Raw genomic sequence first — 17,978 nt, 5'->3', positions numbered from 1 at the left:
ACCAAAGTCACTCTGCTGCCCCTTGTGACCTCAATTTGAAAGTTTGGAGGCTTGTTCATAAAAATAAAATCATATCAAGCAACTGTTTTCAAATAGTTTATTGGGAGCTGTCATACTAAAAAGTAATATCTGTAAAAAAAATTAGAAAGCATTATTGTCCACATTGACATACTTTTGGTATTCAAGACCCAATATTTCAACACATTGATGTAATGCTATTGTTTTCAATCTACAAGTACCCAAGAAAACAAGCAGATGAGACGGGAATATGTAAAAGCAGACCTGGAGTTTTCTTCAATGGTACTTGACAGCACAAAGCCACAAAGTTGAAAGTTAACACAAAACGGCCCTTTTTTAAAGGGCATACATCCAAATGCGACCCAATCAACTTCAATGAGGCATTTTCAAAGACATTTTAATCAATGCAAAGAAACTTATTTACACTGATGATCAAACGCATGCGTCATTATCGCCGTGTTGGCATTAGAAGCTGCTTTGCTGTTACTGAATCTGGGAAAAGATTGTGGTAGGTCGGTAAAGGAACATAGGCCGCCTTGATCATTTTCCCTACATGACAAACAGGGGAAAAAGGCGTGTTCATCTGGAATCATCTCATTTGTACTCATTTGCATGAAAAACCGCAAGTGCACATACCTGCAAACCAGCGTCCATGAAGTGCATTTACAGAGGCCATTGCTGCTGGTATGGAGGGACACTTTACATACACGTTACCCTGCAACAACCAAAATAAATAAACCCATTTAAAAAAAAGGGACTACCAGACGTGGCAATCACATTTTTCATATAAATCATTTTTGCCCATGTACTACCAACTCAAGAAGTATACAGTGAGATAGATCCAAGCCATTTCAATATAAAATCGCTTTATTCGACTGGTCAACTGCAAAATTTAATTTGAAAAAGGTTGTATCCCTGAACATGTTTTGACATTGGTTTGGATAATGTACTTTCACCTACAAGCATATATACAAAACGCAAAGAATCAAAGATGCATGCTCTGTTATTGATTCAAGTTTTGAGATTGACAAAAAATATGTCTCAAGTTCTTCACTCCAAGGTAGAATGTGAAAATTTTCCCCCCAAAAAAAATCAGATGAATTCATTTTTGAGGGAAAAAAAACAATTCTACCGGATCTCTTTCAGTTGTTCCACAAATGAAATGTTCTCACCTGAGCGGAGTTCTTGTCAACATAAATGTGAACGACACCACCGTGCTTGTTACACTCCTCGATGACATCTTCTTGGATCTCAATGGCCCAGCTAGGATCGTTTTCACTAACAAGAGGAAAGCAAAAAAGAAACAATCAGGTTAGCAGTAGTTTGCATTGTAAATACAGTAAAGTCTCGTTATATCGATATTCAAGGGAGTCCGAAAAAATATCGATATAACCGGGACTATCGATATATCCGACCCTGTTTGCATGTAATTTTCTCAGTGCGTGCATAGAAATAGTATCGATATAACCGGGACTATCGATATCGATATAACGAGACTTTACTGCATGTCGAAAGACTTTGAAAGCCTTACGCTTGCGGGTTGAAGAGGTTGGACAACTGAAGGCAGTGAGTGGCCAGTGGCTGAGATGGCAGGTTTAAAGCTTGGCTCGGCGCAGGAGCTGCAACGGTTCAACATTGAGCAAACAATCGTGACACAACTGACTACCGCGGTCATCCAGACTTACTTGCCGGGGTGGCCATGTTTCCATAAGACGCCGAGCTAGTCATCTGCAGCGCCTGTTGAGCAGCTGGGGGAATCTTTAGGCCCGTTCCTGCAGAACCAAACATGTTGGGTCAAAGGGAGCGAGGGGGAAAAAAAACAAAATATTGAAATCCAACCGGTATATTCCACACCTTCAGCAAGTCGAGCCATGAGCTGCAGTCGACCCGTGGTGCCGAGGTCGATGCCGGTCCGTTCCAGCTCGTCATTGTCCAGGAACGAACTTGCGGTGTTTGCGTCAGAGCGCTCCGTGACGTGGCCCACCTTCATTGGTCTGCCGGCCAGCTCGAAGCCATTCAGTTGCTCCAAGGCCTTTTTTGCACACTCGGCATCTGCAAACTTGAAGATCAAGGTAAGATGAGCATGATCGATGTCATGAGCAGACACTGTAAAGAGGACGAGCGTATGAACACACAGGAAACGACTTACTGATATAAAGCCGTATCCTTTGGAGCGTCCAGTTTCGCTGTCCATCATCAGTTGAATTCCTTCAATCTGCACAAACAAACGAGGATGACAATCATTCATCTGCATAAGCACAGAATCAGATGTCCAAGTCCACTCTGACCCTTCCAAAGGGCTCAAAGATCCCTCGCAGCATTTCCTCTGTGATGTTGAAGTGCAGCGAGCCCACGTATAGCCGCATGGGCCCCGCGCTGCCTTTCTGAAGATTACTGGCCGCTGCGGCAGCCCGGTTTTTCTCAGCCTGCAAATGTGAGAAACATGAATCACGTTTATCTAACATTTGGAAGCAAGATGTGTGCCCACCGACCTGAGAGGCCTGGACAATGATGGGCACCCCCAAGAGCCGCTGGCCCGTTAGTCCGATGGCCAGGGGCACAGAGGACGAATCCACAAACTCAATGTAGGCAATCCCCTTCGATCTCCGGGAATTCCGGTCCGATATCATTCTCACATCTCGTACCTACAGAGATCAAACATTTCAAGCCTCAAGTTTATACTCGCCCGCAAGCCAGTAGAAAGTTCACATTTAAATTCAAGAACTCACTTTTCCAATAGCTGAAAAAAAATCCTCCAGGTCTCGGGCTCGGATTCGAGCAGCCAGCTGCATGCAGAAAACAGTGCGGGCATCTCTCTCCTCTGGTGTTAGGTTGTCAATTGGTTGCCTGGAAACACAAAACAAAGCGCCGTGAGATATCGCGCCTCGACAAATTTGTGATGTCAATCATTTCAAGCTTGATCCAATCACGGCAACCCTTGCGCAAAATCAATCGGTCGAAGCTGTGTGACGACTCTTTTGGGACCAGACGACACTTTTAGGCAAATAGAAAAAAAAAACATTGACAGCAACTTGGGCTCACATTGCAACGCAGGGCGGTGTGCAAGATGTCAAGGAAAAGTGGGAAGTCAATGTTTCATGGTGCGATTCTCTGATCCTATATTGGCCTTTTTGCAAAATGCTACTGAGAACTGAGCATTTTGCAGAGGAGGTGACAATATGAATAGAATCATATACCAAACAGGAACAGGAAATGACTTTGTACCTAATTGGGGTCTTCTCCTTCTTGACAGGAGTCCGACTTTTGGAACGCTTGCGTCTGCAACAAAGACAAAGTCTTAATTTCCTTATCAGCTGTGTTAATTCAAACAGCTGCACACCTCACTTTGTGAATTAAAACCAATCAGTATTTCACATGTACCTTTAGCAGCATTTTGTGTGTGTTTTTTTTCTTTTTAATGTGCCAATTTGTTAGAAAATACTGGATTAAACCACTACGGTAACCTACACTGGGCTCTTTCGAGCTTTGTAGCGTCCAGCTCGCTCTCTGTTCCGAGAGTTGCTGCGATGAGCTTCCCTATTGCGGCTTGGCTTCCTTTCTCGGCTTTTGCTCCTCTTCTTAGCTTTTTTTCTGTCTTTGCTTCGACTCCGGCTCCTTCTTTTCTTGGAGCCCGGGCTTCTGCTGCTGCGCCTCTTTCTGTGTGTAATTCAATAGAGGGATCGGTTATCTCCAGCATTATGAAGCAACACAAACAAAAATAAATGAATAAAAAATACATACTTCCTGTTATGACCATCATGTCCGTTTGCATGAGAAGACTTGACCTCATCCTAAGCAAGGTTGATAGAAGAACATCATGAGGACGTAGATGCAACATTTCAAGTCGTCATGGTACAGGGGCAGGGGTGGGGACAAGAGAAAAATGCAGAAATATCTCAATTAATAATAATACTTCAAAATGTCTTTCTGCTGAGCCTGGACAGGTGTCCTTCCCCAATTGCCGCCCCTCTGTTCTTAACTTGGCTGCAAAGTACTCTTAAACATAGATGAAGGGTGCTCCAACAACTTTTAGCTGAGGTCAGGAAGCTCATCTCAAACCATCCCCCTATGACAAGCCGTACCAATGTCACTATTTGTGCCTAAACATGTGACCACGCAAGATGCGGGCGTCGCTAAAAGAGATCCTTTTGTGGTTGGTGTCAGTCCAGTGATCTTCACCCATTTTCGTTCTTGGATTGTAAGAGCTCGATGCCACCTCAGTCACACATCTTGCCCTGAAGCAAACAGGGATTCACACTTCTTAGTAATATTGACGCCCAAGAAAAATAAATTGATAGTAAAAACTAAACAAAAATAAATGTAACCTTCCACAAGATACTATTGGCTTAGGGTGTGACATTGTCATCTGGACTTAAGTATGCCAAGTCAATATACAATTTATATATAGAAGTATTGCTAGATTCATATCTAGTGTTGTGGAGCATGCAAAATCATGATGCTGATGCACATTAAGGCTGAATGAGGCAAAGGGGCAGTATTCATATTTATAAGTAAAAGAAACGTGTTTTAACAATGTCAAGACTGTCACGTTTCTAAGTCTTAATCCCAAAACGGCAACTAGCTATTTACCGGGATGGGTCTGTGAAAAGACACCAATCTGCTTTCCAAAGTTGTCAAAGTACAGATCCAATCTTGCACAGCCTTCCTATTGCCATCTGTTGAGCTGTAAAGGCAGGTTATAAATCTGAATACTGCCAACTTTGCTGGCCAGGTAACAGGGGCCTGCCACTCATTTGTTGTCACCTGGTTATAACCGAACAGGGCCTGCATGTTTGAGGTCGACTCTCTTAGTCCTATGGTGAACCACAGTACATCAGTATATGCACAATAACTACCTTCCTTTTTTTCACAGTTCACAGTGGAATCAAAGATGAATTCATGGGAGTAGAGGTGAGATATCAATAGGGAAGTCTATAAAGAGAGATAGATGCGGATTTATTTATAAACTTAAAGCGTTTTACTTAAACACACCACACAATATTCATGTAAACGTTGTCACAGTTGCAATTACTTGGAACTGGTCAAGTGTAGAACATAAGCTCAATTTCTTAGACCTATCCACCCACCTTTCTGTATGGTGCCTCCAGCATGGCCTCAACATCAAAATCGTCTGCCATGACGATCCTAAAGTTCAGAGGGTGAGTTCGTTCACTACTTTGAACACGAGGAACACAATCAACTCACAATAGCAAGTGATCTCGTCTTTAACACTGAACCTGAAAGACAGGAATTCACACTTCTTAGTAATACGTATTGTGGTAGGTAGATATTATGCGCGGCGAATTACAGTGCGCAAAATAAAAACAAAATATATTTTCCCTACCTAAAAGTGGGGTCAGGTTAAACAATATTTATTTTAACTCTACGCAACGGCTTAACGCTCTGTAAAAGTCGAAATTCCAAATAGAAAACGAACATCGAACACGTTTAACCAAATGCACGCACTGTATCCTGAGAGACGTAATGGCGGCCACGGTGACATGCTAATGCTAATTAGCTGCTTGGGCCTGTTGTTGTCAACAACTGCCCCACGTTGGTCTACAAACCCAAATCCGCGCCAATGGACATGGACATACACAAAGGTCTCATGTGATACGGACACACAGTAAACACAGTAAGGGCAAATGCTTAAGAAACAACAGCGAAATGCTAATGTTCCAAAATGTTTCTTAAAAAACGCCCAGCTAACTTCCAAACGCGAGCCTACGCAAAGACAATGACGTTACCGTAAGGAAAGGGTGAAAATGTGAGGAAGTGTCAAAATATGAAAGCCAATGTCCCGCCGAAACGCCTCTTCTGAACCGTCCCGTTCGGTAGATCCAACTAAAATATGGCAGAAATAAGTTCAATGAGTGTAAGACGTTTTAGATTCGTAGTCGGTGAAAAGAAGCACAGGGGGGTCGTGGCCTATACCTCACTCCACGTCCAACCTTCTTCTTCGTCTTCTTGACTTCTTGTATTTGTTGGTTGGCAACTCAACGTTTGATGGATTATCGCCATCTAACTGGCCGGAGTGTGAAGCACAAGAAAGGCAGGAAATAAAAGCAGAGAGTTAAAGGACAACCGACACCATTTTTTTCCTAACTGACAGCAGAAAAACGGTTATAGCATCTAAAATACCCAAAACACGCAGGCTGATATTTTTAGTCAAATGAAGAACACCAATAAAAATGACTTAAAGTGTCCAAAAACGACTTCAAAATGACACCGGAAATGGCCAGTTTCAGAAGGTCTCGCCCCCTTATTCGTGAGGTCACGCCAAGACGTCTTGCCTAGCTCGAGAATCAAAACAATGGCTTCAGATTCGGAGAAGATACTTTCTTGTTACTCATCCAGTTATGAATATACAGTAAAGTATTGTTATATCGATATTGTTTATATTGTAGCCGTTGAGGAATGAGCACACACGACTAAATGTGGAGACGTGTTTATTCCAACGGCTAACAAGTGGATCTCAACTGAACAGCAAAAGCAGGGTAATATATGTAACATGAACCACCCCCTCCTCTGCACCTGCTGGGTGAGATGCCTGGTCCTAGTGCCCGCCACACAGCCCCCCCCAGAACACCCAGAAGGAAGGTCAAGGTGAAAATTTTGCAGGGGGCTTAACCAGCCTGCCCCAACGACTACGCAGTCCGTCTTTCGGTGGTGAAGGTGATTCGGGCGAGACCTCAGTGGGGGAACGACACTCAACCCTGGCATGCCGCGGTGAGGCTGGAGGTTTCGGAGGGCGTCCGCGACGTGGGGCCTGGGCCGGCGAAACGTCCTCGCCTGCAACTAAATGAGCCGGTTTGAGCCTGTCTATTGAAATTCCCTCCCTCCGCCCACCCATATCGAGCACAAAACTCTTTTCACCGTGTTCGAGCACTCTAAACGGGCCGTCGTACGGCGGTCGGAGGGGAGAGCGGTGGGCATCGTGACGCACAAAGACGAAACGGGCTGACCTAAGGGCAGACGGAACAAATATTTTGGGGACGCAGTGGTGAATTGGTGCTGGAGTCAGGGGCTCTGCTGGCAAAAGGGGGAATGAAGGTGCACCCGAAGCTTCAGGCAGAAATTCACCAGGAACGCGGAGTGGTTGACCGAGCACTAACTCTGCGGGGGCGGCGTTAAGGTCTTCTTTAGGGGCCGAACGTAACCCGAGCAGGACCCACGGAAGCTGGTCGACCCAGTTACCGTCCGACAGCGCGGCCCTTAGCGCGGCTTTCAGTGACCGGTGGAAGCGTTCGCACATCCCGTTAGCCTGCGGGTGGTAGGCCATAGTGCGGTGTACCTGCACACCCAAGGACTGCGCCATGGCCGACCAGAGCTCGGACACAAACTGGGGGCCTCTGTCCGAAGTGATATCGGATGGCGTGCCGAAACGTGCGACCCAGGACGACAGAAATGCGCGGGCAATATCTGCCGAGGTCGTGGAGGACAGGGGGACTGCTTCTGGCCACCTAGTGGTTCGATCGACCATGGTGAGGAGATGTGTGCAACTCTGTGAAGGAGGGAGGGGCCCGACCAGATCCACATGGACGTGGTCAAATCTCCTGTCCGGAATTGGAAAAGTTTCCAGGTTTGCTCGGGTGTGCCTGTGGACTTTGGCGCGCTGACATGCCACGCATGCAGCTGCCCACTTCCTGACGTCCTTTCGTAACCCAGGCCAGACAAACTTGGCCCCAAGTAGTTTGACTGACGCCCGGACGCCAGGGTGTGAGAGGGAATGAATAGAATCAAAAATTCGCCGACGCCACTCCTGCGGAACCACGGGACGAGTGCGACCCGTAGACACATCGCAGAGGAGAGCGTGACCCCCTTCACACACTGCCACCTTCTCAAGTTTCAGGGCTGTGCCTGCTGCCTTGAGTTCGTGGATGTCCGGATCCTCAGATTGGGCGGTGGCCATCTCTGAAAAATCCACCCCGAGCTGGACTGGACACACAATCGCGCGTGACAAGCAATCGGCCACAGGGTTACATTTGCCGGCCACGTGCTGAATGTCTGTTGTGAATTCAGAAATGGCCGCCAAATGCCGTTGCTGTCGGGCCGACCACGGTTCAGTCACCTTTGACATGGCGAATGTGAGTGGTTTGTGATCCACATATGCGGTAAACCGGCGCCCCTCGAGGAGGAAACGAAAATGGCGCGTTGCAAGATGGAGTGCTAACAACTCTCTGTCGAAAACACTGTACTTGCGTTCATTATCTTGCAGCTTCCGACTGAAAAATGCAAGGGGCTGCCATTCGTTCTCCACAAGCTGCTCAACCACCGCCCCTACGGCAACATCAGACGCGTCGGTAGTCAAAGCCACCTGTGCGGTTGAGATTGGGTGGACCAGAGGAGTTGCACCCGCAAGATCTTCCTTGGCCCGTTGGAAGGATTGTGCTCATTGCGGTGCCCACTTGACGGGGTCTTTAGCCTTGTTTTTTCTCAAGGCGCCGTAGAGGGGTTGTAGGAGGTCGGCTGCGTGAGGAAGAAACCGGTTGTAAAAATTGATCATGCCCAAAAACTCCTGCAGAGCCTTAACTGTGGCCGGGCGGGGGAAATCCACCACTGCTTGCACTTTGGCGGGTAAGGGGATGGCGCCCTGTGGAGAAATGCGATGCCCCAAGAAATCGATCTTGGACAGACCAAATTGGCACTTAACAGGGTTAACTATAAGGCCGTGAGAATCAAGGCGCTTGAAAACTTCGGTTAAGTGCGACAGGTGTTCCTCCGGTGAAGGGCTGGCCACAAGGATGTCGTCTAGATAGACAAATACAAAATCAAGACCTCGCAAGACTGAGTCCATCAGTCTCTGAAAGGTCTGTGCCGCCCCCTTCAGGCCAAAAGGCATACGGAGGAATTCAAAAAGGCCAAAAGGGGTTATCACTGCAGTTTTTGGCACATCTTCTGCCCGTACCGGAACCTGGTGATAACCGCGAACGAGGTCAACTTTGGAAAAGATCACGGCTCCGGCCAAACGTGCGGAAAAGTCCTGGATGTACGGAATTGGGTAACGGTCGTGTGTGGTTACATTATTAAGCCGACGAAAATCACCGCACGGCCGCCAAGAACCGTCACTTTTGGGGACCATGTGCAATGGTGGAAACGCACAGTCACCGACCTGGAACCGAAGTTAGCGATGGGCGAGCCTTTAGCTGCGCACAAGGCAGGCCCGCATCCACCTGCCATCTTGTCCGCAGCGGTGGGCGTCAGCAGGCTTACTTGTGCCCCGCTGTCCACAAGGAAACGTCTTCCTGACGAGGAGTCCGTGACGAAAAGCAGCTCGCTTTCGTTGCTGGCGTCCACGCCTGCTACTGTGTGTCGGGCGTTGAAGATTCCCGTCGTCTCGTAGGAGCAGGGAGGTGCGCAGCGTCGAGCCTTGGCGCCAAACCGCTGATGGAAATAGCAGGTGGCTTTCCCGCGCCGCTTCTGCGATCCCACTGCGGCCACGACGGTCGGATCGATTTGCACGGTTAACCGCCGTATCGCCAGAAGCGCTCGATCTGCTTCTTCCGCCAAGCCACTATAGTCGCCGGTGGCTAGGCACGTCGAGTTAGCGAGCACGGCGCGCACGTCGGGTGGTAGCTGGCGAAGGAAAATGTGGGGGAAAAGGAATCCGCCATCATCCGAATTTAACAGCGACAGCATTTTGTCCATTAGATCCACTGCTGTTCCGTCGCTGAGTCCGGGAAGCGAAAGAAGTCTGTCTGCTCTCTCGGAGGCCGATAGCGTGAACCGCCGGAGCAGCAGTTGTTTGAGCGCGTCGTACTTCCCGCATCGTGGAGGTGCGCGCAGAAGTTGCATCATGCGATGCGTTGTCGGTTGGTCGAGGGACGCCACGACCATGTAATATTTTGGGTCATCTGTCGTGACGCCTCGTAGGTGGAAAAGTGCTTCCACATGCTGGAACCACAAAGCCGGGCAACTTCGCGGCGTAGGCGGCAGCTGCGAGTTTGGGCGCCGGTCGTGGCGACATGGCCGTAGAAGATACATCTTCGTCCGTTGCCATGAACATTTCCATCGTCGGGGTCACCAGTGTAGCCGTTGAGGAATGAGCACACACGACTAAATGTGGAGACGTGTTTATTCCAACGGCTAACAAGTGGATCTAAACTGAACAGCAAAAGCAGTGTAATATATGTAACATGAACCGCCCCCTCCTCTGCACCTGCTGGGTGAGATGCCTGGTCCTAGTGCCCGCCACAATATTGATAATACTGCTTATTACGACATTATTTTCATTTCCTGTGCACAATTCTAGTCTTTTTATGTATAATTAGTACCATTTAGTACGATTCGTGGTTTTTACGATAATCCGGTTACTACGGTGCTCTTTTTCATCTCCCGCCGGCTATTTTGCTATGTTTATATGATACACGCCATCGGTCGCGCCATTGGTCGACTTGGTCACGTGAGTTTGTTACGTGACCAGCTCCCGTGTAGCAGAGCCATTTTCATTTTCAGACGCTAGCTCTTGTGGAGCAGACGAGATTGACGTGTTTGTGTTAAAAGGTAAAAATGGGAAGCAGAAGAAGATTGATGACTTTTTTTAAATTGCATACATAATACAGTAAGATGTAAGCGTTGCAGTTTCCCTGTTGTGTTATATACATGCCCACTGTACTGTATATGAATGCAATTGTTTTTTTCAACAATGTTTCTTGTTTTGTCTGCTGAAGCGTGATGATTTTGAAAATTTCCATACTGTGTATTAAAGGACAACCGATGTCACTTTTTATTCAAATGCAAAACACCAATAAAAATGACTTCACGCCAAGACGTCTTAATTGCTTGTGAATCCAAACAATGGCTTCAGATTCGGATAATATGCTTTCTTGTTACACATCCAGTTATGAATATGATTCAAATACACTGTAGTTCTGAAGAGGAAAGCATACATGTAGGCAATCGATTAAAGAAATATGTGCCATTTTGAGGCAACATTGGGGGAACTTCTCTCACCCAAAAAAAGAGGCACAAAATGGCGAGCTCATGGCCAGCTCCGTTTCTTATATGGCGCTTGGATGCCCTCTTTTGGCGGCTTTTGTTAATGCAGTTCGGCGCATGACGGATATATGGACAGTACGGTTATATCAACATTTTTTCTAACTCCTGAGAATATCGATATAACGAGACTTTACTGTAATTCAAATAGTTCTGAAGAGGAAAGCATCAGTGTTTGCAATCGATTAAAGAAGTAATTCAGTGTCATTTTGAGGGATCAGGACTGAAATGTAGCGTCCCAGAAAATGCACAAGATGGCACCCAAGCTCCGTTGGAAATGGGCTGATTTGTCTGATGGCAATTTGTGTCAGCTCGTATCCTCCTCCTCCTCCTCCTCCTTCTCCTCCTCTTCCTCCACCTCCTCCTCTTCCTCCACCTCCTCCTCCTCTCTACCCCTAGCCTTGCTCCTACCACTACCCCTGCCCCTATCCCTACCACCACCACTACCCCTACCCCCCTACCTCTACCCCTACCCCTAAAACTTACAGGACAACCAACGTCACGTTTTTGTTACCTAACTGACATCAGAAAAACGTTTTATAACATCTAAAATACCCAAAACACGCATTATGATATCTTTATTCAAATGCAAAACACCAATAAAAATGACATAAAGTGTCCAAAATCTGCAAAAAAATTGAGCTGCGAATTGGGCATTTTCAGAAAGTCCCGCCTCCAGTTCGTGACGTCACGCCAAGACGTCTTGCATTGCTGAAGAATCAAAACAATGGCTTCAGATTCGGAGTATATGCTTTCTTGTTACACACCCAGTGATGAATATGATTCAAATACAGTAAAGTCTCGTTATATCGATATTCAAGGGAGTCCGAAAAAATATCGATATAACAGGGACCATCGATATATCCGACCCTGTTTGCATGTAATTTTCTCCGTGCGTGCATAGAAATAGTATCGATATAACCGGGACTATCGATATATCCGATATCAATATAACGAGACTTTACTGTAGTTCTGAAGAGAAAAGCATACATGTTTGCAATCGATTAAAGAACGTATTCCGTGCCATTTTGAGGCAACATTGGGGCGAAATGGATCACAAAAAAGGAGGCAGAAAATGGCAACCTCTTGTAGACATGACAGTGTATTGCGTTTCCACAGGCTGATAAATTCCTTATATGGAGCTAGGACGCCCTCTTCTGGCACAACACGAGGTTTTCAGACCAAATAAGCATTGACATGATGGAAGGACTGCTACTATGTGTCCTTTTTTTTCGGTCAGGGGTCTTCCTTCGGTGACGTCACGTACGGACTTGTCACCAACTCAAAAACAAAACTTCCGGAATATTCAGCACGAGTCTTAAAACGTAAAATATAGCTATATGCGGTGGAATCTTTGTAAAATACGCTCAGTAGAAGTCATTTGAAGCCATTTTACAAATTATGGACACAACTTGTCCAGAGACGTCGGTTGTCCTTTAAATGAATTATTGGATTCAGTTTTAAGCTTGTTCAACCAGAATGTCAGCAGTTTCATTGCCCTCTCATCCAACATGCGCAGGAACAAATAAAAGCTACACTCAATCATTTGTTGTTAATCCTGTACAAACAATGTTGTATTCTGTCAATCAATTCTAAACGCCTTGACTCAACAGCTTGTGAGGCCTGCTAGGCTGATGTGACTGCTGTCTTATCAAGATTATCCTTCTGTATCCAATGTAATGCTTCCAATTATCAGTCGTGAAACTGACAAATGAACTGTAGTCCTTCACTTGTTAATGCCAAATTGATACTCTGTAATGGAAAGTGGCACCGGCACATTTGGTTTGGATCCTTGAAGCCATTAGTAAATGCAATCAATTTATCAGAATAATGCTGCTCCACGGCGGGGCGGTGATTGACAGACGAGCACATCCTGATGATTCAATTGCCCACATCCTGATGATTCAATTGCCCATGATTGTTTCAGGCCTCTCCAGCACCTGCTGATGAGCTGATCTTTGGAATCAAACATGTTGGAATAGGAAGCTAGGGATCTAAAACAGGCAGGATACAGCCATCTAGAACCAGTGTTCCCTTGTCCTGCTCTAAATTGGTAGGACCCAGATTCCATGATAAACCGACTTCTAATGCGCATAAGGTCATCACATGACCGAAACCAGTAAACAGGTGAGCCGTGTGGCCTGAATGAAGATTTGTCAAGGGCGAGGAAGCACTTGCCGGAAGAATTTCTGCCACTTGTCTGGCCACTCCACCAAGCTGACCCATAAGTCATAAGGTGTTTCAACATTTGTGTGCTGTGCACTGAGGTTGTTTCAGGTCAAATTGTTACCTCTGTTTGCAAAACTTGATGTTGTGAAACTGTAAATGCCATAAATATGTAGTTTTATGTCACTGATAACACAAGTTGAACATCTTGAGAATTCTCTGTGTTTTCACCACATTCACACAAACGAAGTACCGTTTGGTCTCTGGACGTCATGGCGGAATCTCGAAAGAGTGAATGGGTAAAACACCATACGAATGATTCGACATTTTAAGTAAAGGGAAGGTAAGGGCCTTCCCGCAAATAATCAGTACTGTATGTACTCTTAAAGTGGCCACTAGATGTCACTATCGTGTCTGTTAAGGACAAAACCCTTTAGCGACGTCATTGTTGTGTTCAGGGACCTGTTTTGACAACGTTTGTAATTTCAGGTTGCACAACGAGGAACAGTAATCGCAGCAACAAAATCAAAAAGAAGCACAAGCAGAGATGTTAAAGAACTATTTAACTCGACATAAAAACCCAGTAGACGAGGAAGCATGTGTGTCATTAATTTTCCCGTCATATGTACAGCGTCTATTTCTGTGACTTCCAATTTCGATTGAATCGGTTTTTCATCAAAATAACTTTCAATGTTGTGGTGAATTGTGCGGATCTTGTAAAATAATCAGGTGATCATATTTTGATAGTAAATATTTTTTTAATCATGAAAGAAAGAATAACACAGATGTCGATGAATGCTTATGATCGCATTACAAATACTTTTACTATTCACTCATTTACTGTTAGACGGATTGCAATATTACTTTGTCAATGACACAAAATTGTGATGTGTCTCTTTACCAAACAAAATATTCATGTTCATATTTATCTAAATTAAAAAAAAATAAATATTAAATTTTCTAGGGCAATAAATACAATGACAGCAAAATATATCGTGTCATCACAAAATATTATTTTGAAGATCTTTCACAAGACAATTTTCTTGTCATTATTTCCATTAGGAGAGCATGATGAGTTAGGCAACAGTTTCCTCTTCATGTGTGTCTTTGTTGAGTTTCAGTGGCGAGTAACTATCCGGGGGCATAACAAAATATAGTTTGTCATCAAAACATAAATCATCTGAAGGTGAGGAGAGGTAAGGGATTTTCAATACAATGCCTGTGAGCATGCCTCCAAGGGCGGCCGCTGCTATGGTAAAGAAGATGGCAGCCACCTGGAAGAGAGCCTGTTCTCCGGCACTCCGTCCCAAACCTGACTGCAGTCCAGGAATCAATGCTTGCAGCTCAAGCAACTTGGGATCACCTTCTTTTGGGGCTCTGTGCCTAAAAGTCTCATACATACTAGGGCCATAGACTTCTTCTTTTGCCACCATTATTGCACAAATCCCAGCAGCGGAAGATATGAGTCCCGTTAGACCGTGCAAATTATGTATTCCACATTGATCCTGGATTCGGAAGCGTTGTGCCAAGACAGGGCTCAGGTACCTGTAGCCTAGCATGCATGCGATGCAGCCTACCATCCCCAGGGCATATGCTGAGGCAGGGGAAATCATCATATCCACGGAGGCCCCGACCGTCACGCCTCCAGCCAAGGTCACATTCTGGATGTCTACCATTCTGAGTTTTCCATTTTTGTTGAGTAGTGCAGATAGAGCAAAGGCCGTGAGGGTGGAGGCACAAAGGCCAAGAACGGTGTGGAGGATGGCCCTGTGCTGGTCATCGCCTTTTAGGGTTAATGCTGAGTTGAAGGAGGGCCAGAACACCCAGAGGAACAAGGTCCCCATCATGCACATGATGTCGGACTGATAGCTGCTATTCTCCTTGGCGTGACCTTCATTGAGACATGGTCTGTACAGCACAAAGGTGACTGCCAAACCAAAATAACAAGCAAAGAGGTGAATCAAGATGGAGCCTCCAGCATCGTTTATCTTCAGGTACTTCAGCACTGTCCATTCAGTGACTGCAAATACCGGCACCTCCAGGAGAGCCATGACCAGCAGCTGCAGCGGACTAGTCTTGCCCAGTACTGCCCCGAAAGAGATGAGCACCACGGCGCAGGCAAACTCTGCATTGATGAGATTGATCACACCAAGTTGGATCTTCCCATCTTGACTGAACTGGAAGTACCCCTGCACTAGAATGGCCCATTGGATGCTAAAGCTAGCGACAAGAAAGTTGAAAACCATTCCTCCGAATCCATAGAGTCGGAAGAATGCCAGGAGGCATCCAAAGCCGAGGAATATCATCACCTGGATGTCGGCAAAAAAAGGATAATCCTTGTGTACTGCATTGTCCATGGCCTTAGTCTCATTGGTTTGAAATCTGGCATCGGTGTGGTTGTCATATGTGACAAAAGTGGCAAACATACACAAAATCATCACTTCTGCTGCAAAAATAAACACGGGCAGCCTCATTCGCAGGCTGCTCGCACCTGGCTTCATTGTCAGAGCTCAAATAATTTCATTTGAAGCAAGGATTACACGCATCATCAATTCAGATAAGGGAGGACAATGTTCAAGTCTGCTCCCACTCAAACTAGTCAAAATATTCAGTAATCTGAACTTTGGTTTGCCTCATAAAAATGGATTGCTTTTCATACTGTTGTTTATTGAGGGTTTAAGCATCTTTGATAACAGACTCTGAATTGAACAGTGTTATTACATTGCACTCGCGCTTGTATCCTCATTTCAACTAAGTATTTTATCTTCTGTTGGGAGAAAACTGATTGTGGCCAATTTGGCCATTAGGTTGTTCAGTAAATGAACTTTCACTTTGACCAACAGTATTAGTGTTTTTTTTCCATTGCATCCGTTGTAAAACCTCTGTGGTCTGTAACAACCTCTAACCGCAGGTCGAAACTTGTCAGACTTTTGTAGTGGTGGTAATTTTCTTCACTAAATTAGTTACTCCACTTCTTTCGATAACTTGTAATTGAATAGAGGAACACACACACACACACACACACACACACACACGCAGACACACAGACACACACACACACACACACACACACACACACACACACACACACACACACGCACGCACACACACACACACACACGCACACGCGCGCGCGCACGCACGCACACACACACACACGCGCGCACGCACGCGCACGTACACACACACACACACACACACACACACACACACGCGCGCGCACACACACACACACACACACACACACACACACACACACACACACACACACACACACGCACACACACACACAAACCTTACCAGACAATTTACTTTCCTACGTCTAAAATGATATTTATTTACAGAATTTATTTTGTACAGTTTTACACAAAAAACACACTCACCCAATCCTTCTACACACTCACATACACCAATGGGCTATAACATTTTTATATGTATCCTTGTTTCTGTGTGTTGAAAGGGAAAATTGAACACACTGCTTTAATAATGGAAAAGAACTCCACAACCCCAGTCATCCACTAAGATTCACTTGCATTTGTTGAAAGCAATTGAGGCAACAACTTTGGCAATGTGTTTCAGAAAGTTCAACGATCAGTACTGATGGTATTCATCCATTCATGCATTGCAGTTTCTGAACCCCTTTATCCTCACACAGAAACGAAGGAACATTGACGCTCACACGTAAAGACAATTTTGAGTGTTTCATCAGCCTGCTATGAATGTTTTTGGAATGTGGGAGGAAACCGGACCCCGGGAAAACCTACGCATGCCTAAGGAGTACATGCAACCGCCACTCAGGGAGCGGAAATTGAACCCACAACCTCTGCTATGCAATCGAAGTGCTAACCACTTAACTATCTACCGGGCTGCCTACAACTGATAGTACAGTAGTGGTGGTAAAAAAACACTCAAAGGTTGTTTTTTTTAATCGGTTATTCAAACATGAACTTTCTTCAGGTGATATCTCATGATCATTATTATCTTTGACTGTTGACATTTAACCAGGCAATCAGGTTTTAGTTCTACAGATTACAATGTAGTCTGACTGCTTGTTAACATCCTGTTACAAATAAATATCAAGTTGATGTTGAGTCTAGTGTCACTTAACCTGTGTGCCTCCATGTAAACAACTAAACAACAAATACTGTAGAAATATTTCACAATGAATAAATATCGACAATATTCAAACAACACGCGAGAATAATAAAAAAACTGGGAACATTCTTCATGAAGGAGTGGGACTAAAAGTCATAGTGAAATGCTGTTGAATGCACGGCTCATCCTTGAGGGAGGTTTTGTGAGACTCGCTAGGTGTCGCGGGCAGAACCTCTGGATAAAATATATTCAGGAGTAGATGGTGATGACCTCACGTCCCCCTCCACGGACAAGGAGAACTCGATTTAGACCCTCTGTGAGGACTTCCAGGAACTCCATGTCTGGAAAGCGGCCTCAGTGAAGGATGAACAAAGACTAACGCACTAATGAACAATACAAATGATGGAACTGCTCCACATCGTTTACATTTCATGATGAAGGCGTTAAATGTTATGATTTTTTTTTATACCGGTTATCCCGGTCGGTACACACTGCAAGGATACAGTTTTCTTCACCTGTACGATTTTTGGGGGGTCCAGGCATGTTGAGTAGAACAAGCTTGGCCTCCTTGGACTTTTTTGTGATGACCTCATTGAGTCGCAAAGCTGTGTGCATGCGTCTCACGTCAGATTGGTTCCTTATGCAGGAAACATTGGACAAAAGGATGTAGTTACTTGGATCAAACACTCAGTCTCAGTGAGACA

At 45.3% G+C, this 17,978-nt stretch overlaps 3 protein-coding genes across 6 annotated transcripts in view; all 3 read right to left on the bottom strand.

Annotated features, from left to right (window-relative positions):
- Positions 1 to 399: 399 nt before the first annotated feature.
- On the bottom strand, positions 400 to 5,968 carry rbm39b (RNA binding motif protein 39b). Of its 3 annotated transcripts, none has more exons than XM_088999902.1 (15): positions 5,766 to 5,968; positions 5,224 to 5,255; positions 5,106 to 5,163; positions 3,760 to 3,809; positions 3,487 to 3,675; positions 3,244 to 3,297; positions 2,748 to 2,865; positions 2,307 to 2,663; positions 2,168 to 2,233; positions 1,873 to 2,077; positions 1,704 to 1,790; positions 1,550 to 1,637; positions 1,191 to 1,296; positions 655 to 733; positions 400 to 567 (listed from the first exon to the last, which is right to left on the bottom strand). In XM_088999902.1, exons 3-15 carry the CDS (start codon positions 5,154 to 5,156, stop codon positions 467 to 469), a joined length of 1,551 nt encoding a protein of 516 aa, XP_088856028.1. In that variant the 5' UTR covers positions 5,157 to 5,163; positions 5,224 to 5,255; positions 5,766 to 5,968; the 3' UTR covers positions 400 to 466. The 3 variants fall into 3 exon arrangements, with proteins under 3 accessions (XP_088856028.1, XP_088856036.1, XP_088856019.1); XM_088999910.1 differs by having other exon boundaries at positions 2,307 to 2,444; positions 2,511 to 2,663; positions 5,106 to 5,255; positions 5,766 to 5,966; XM_088999893.1 differs by having other exon boundaries at positions 5,106 to 5,255.
- Positions 5,969 to 13,915: 7,947 nt separating this feature from the next.
- On the bottom strand, positions 13,916 to 15,695 carry rh50 (Rh50-like protein). Its single transcript, XM_088999860.1, has one exon. The coding sequence runs from the start codon at positions 15,678 to 15,680 to the stop codon at positions 14,256 to 14,258; it is 1,425 nt and encodes a 474-aa protein (XP_088855986.1). The 5' UTR covers positions 15,681 to 15,695; the 3' UTR covers positions 13,916 to 14,255.
- Positions 15,696 to 16,443: 748 nt separating this feature from the next.
- slc12a5b (solute carrier family 12 member 5b) overlaps positions 16,444 to 17,978 on the bottom strand; it is a 37,844-nt gene continuing 36,309 nt past the window's right edge. Inside the window, exons 25-26 of one of the 2 annotated variants that reach the window (XM_088999848.1) lie at positions 17,778 to 17,911; positions 16,444 to 17,615 (exon numbers count right to left, since the gene is read on the bottom strand). In XM_088999848.1, the coding sequence (XP_088855974.1) occupies positions 17,524 to 17,615; positions 17,778 to 17,911 (226 nt within the window). In that variant the 3' untranslated portion in view covers positions 16,444 to 17,523. The remainder of the gene's footprint in view (positions 17,616 to 17,777; positions 17,912 to 17,978) is intronic. The other variant, XM_088999837.1, reaches the window with a different exon arrangement.

This window comes from Hippocampus bargibanti, linkage group LG01, assembly GCF_051943395.1.
Source record: "Hippocampus bargibanti isolate YZ-2025 linkage group LG01, ASM5194339v1, whole genome shotgun sequence".
NCBI lineage: Eukaryota > Metazoa > Chordata > Actinopteri > Syngnathiformes > Syngnathidae > Hippocampus > Hippocampus bargibanti.
This window is presented reverse-complemented; position numbering and strand designations above follow the sequence as displayed.

Excerpts from the sequence above, each read along its gene's own strand:
- rh50 (XM_088999860.1), bottom strand. The coding sequence starts at position 15,680 with ATGAAGCCAGGTGCGAGCAGCCTGCGAATGAGGCTGCCCGTGTTTATT.
- rbm39b (XM_088999893.1), bottom strand. The coding sequence starts at position 5,156 with ATGGCAGACGATTTTGATGTTGAGGCCATGCTGGAGGCACCATACAGA. Across the intron at positions 3,810-5,105 it reads TGGAGGCACCATACAGAAAG|GATGAGGTCAAGTCTTCTCA; the intron begins GTGGGTGGATAG and ends AACCTTGCTTAG. Across the intron at positions 568-654 it reads TCATGGACGCTGGTTTGCAG|GGAAAATGATCAAGGCGGCC; the intron begins GTATGTGCACTT and ends TTTGTCATGTAG.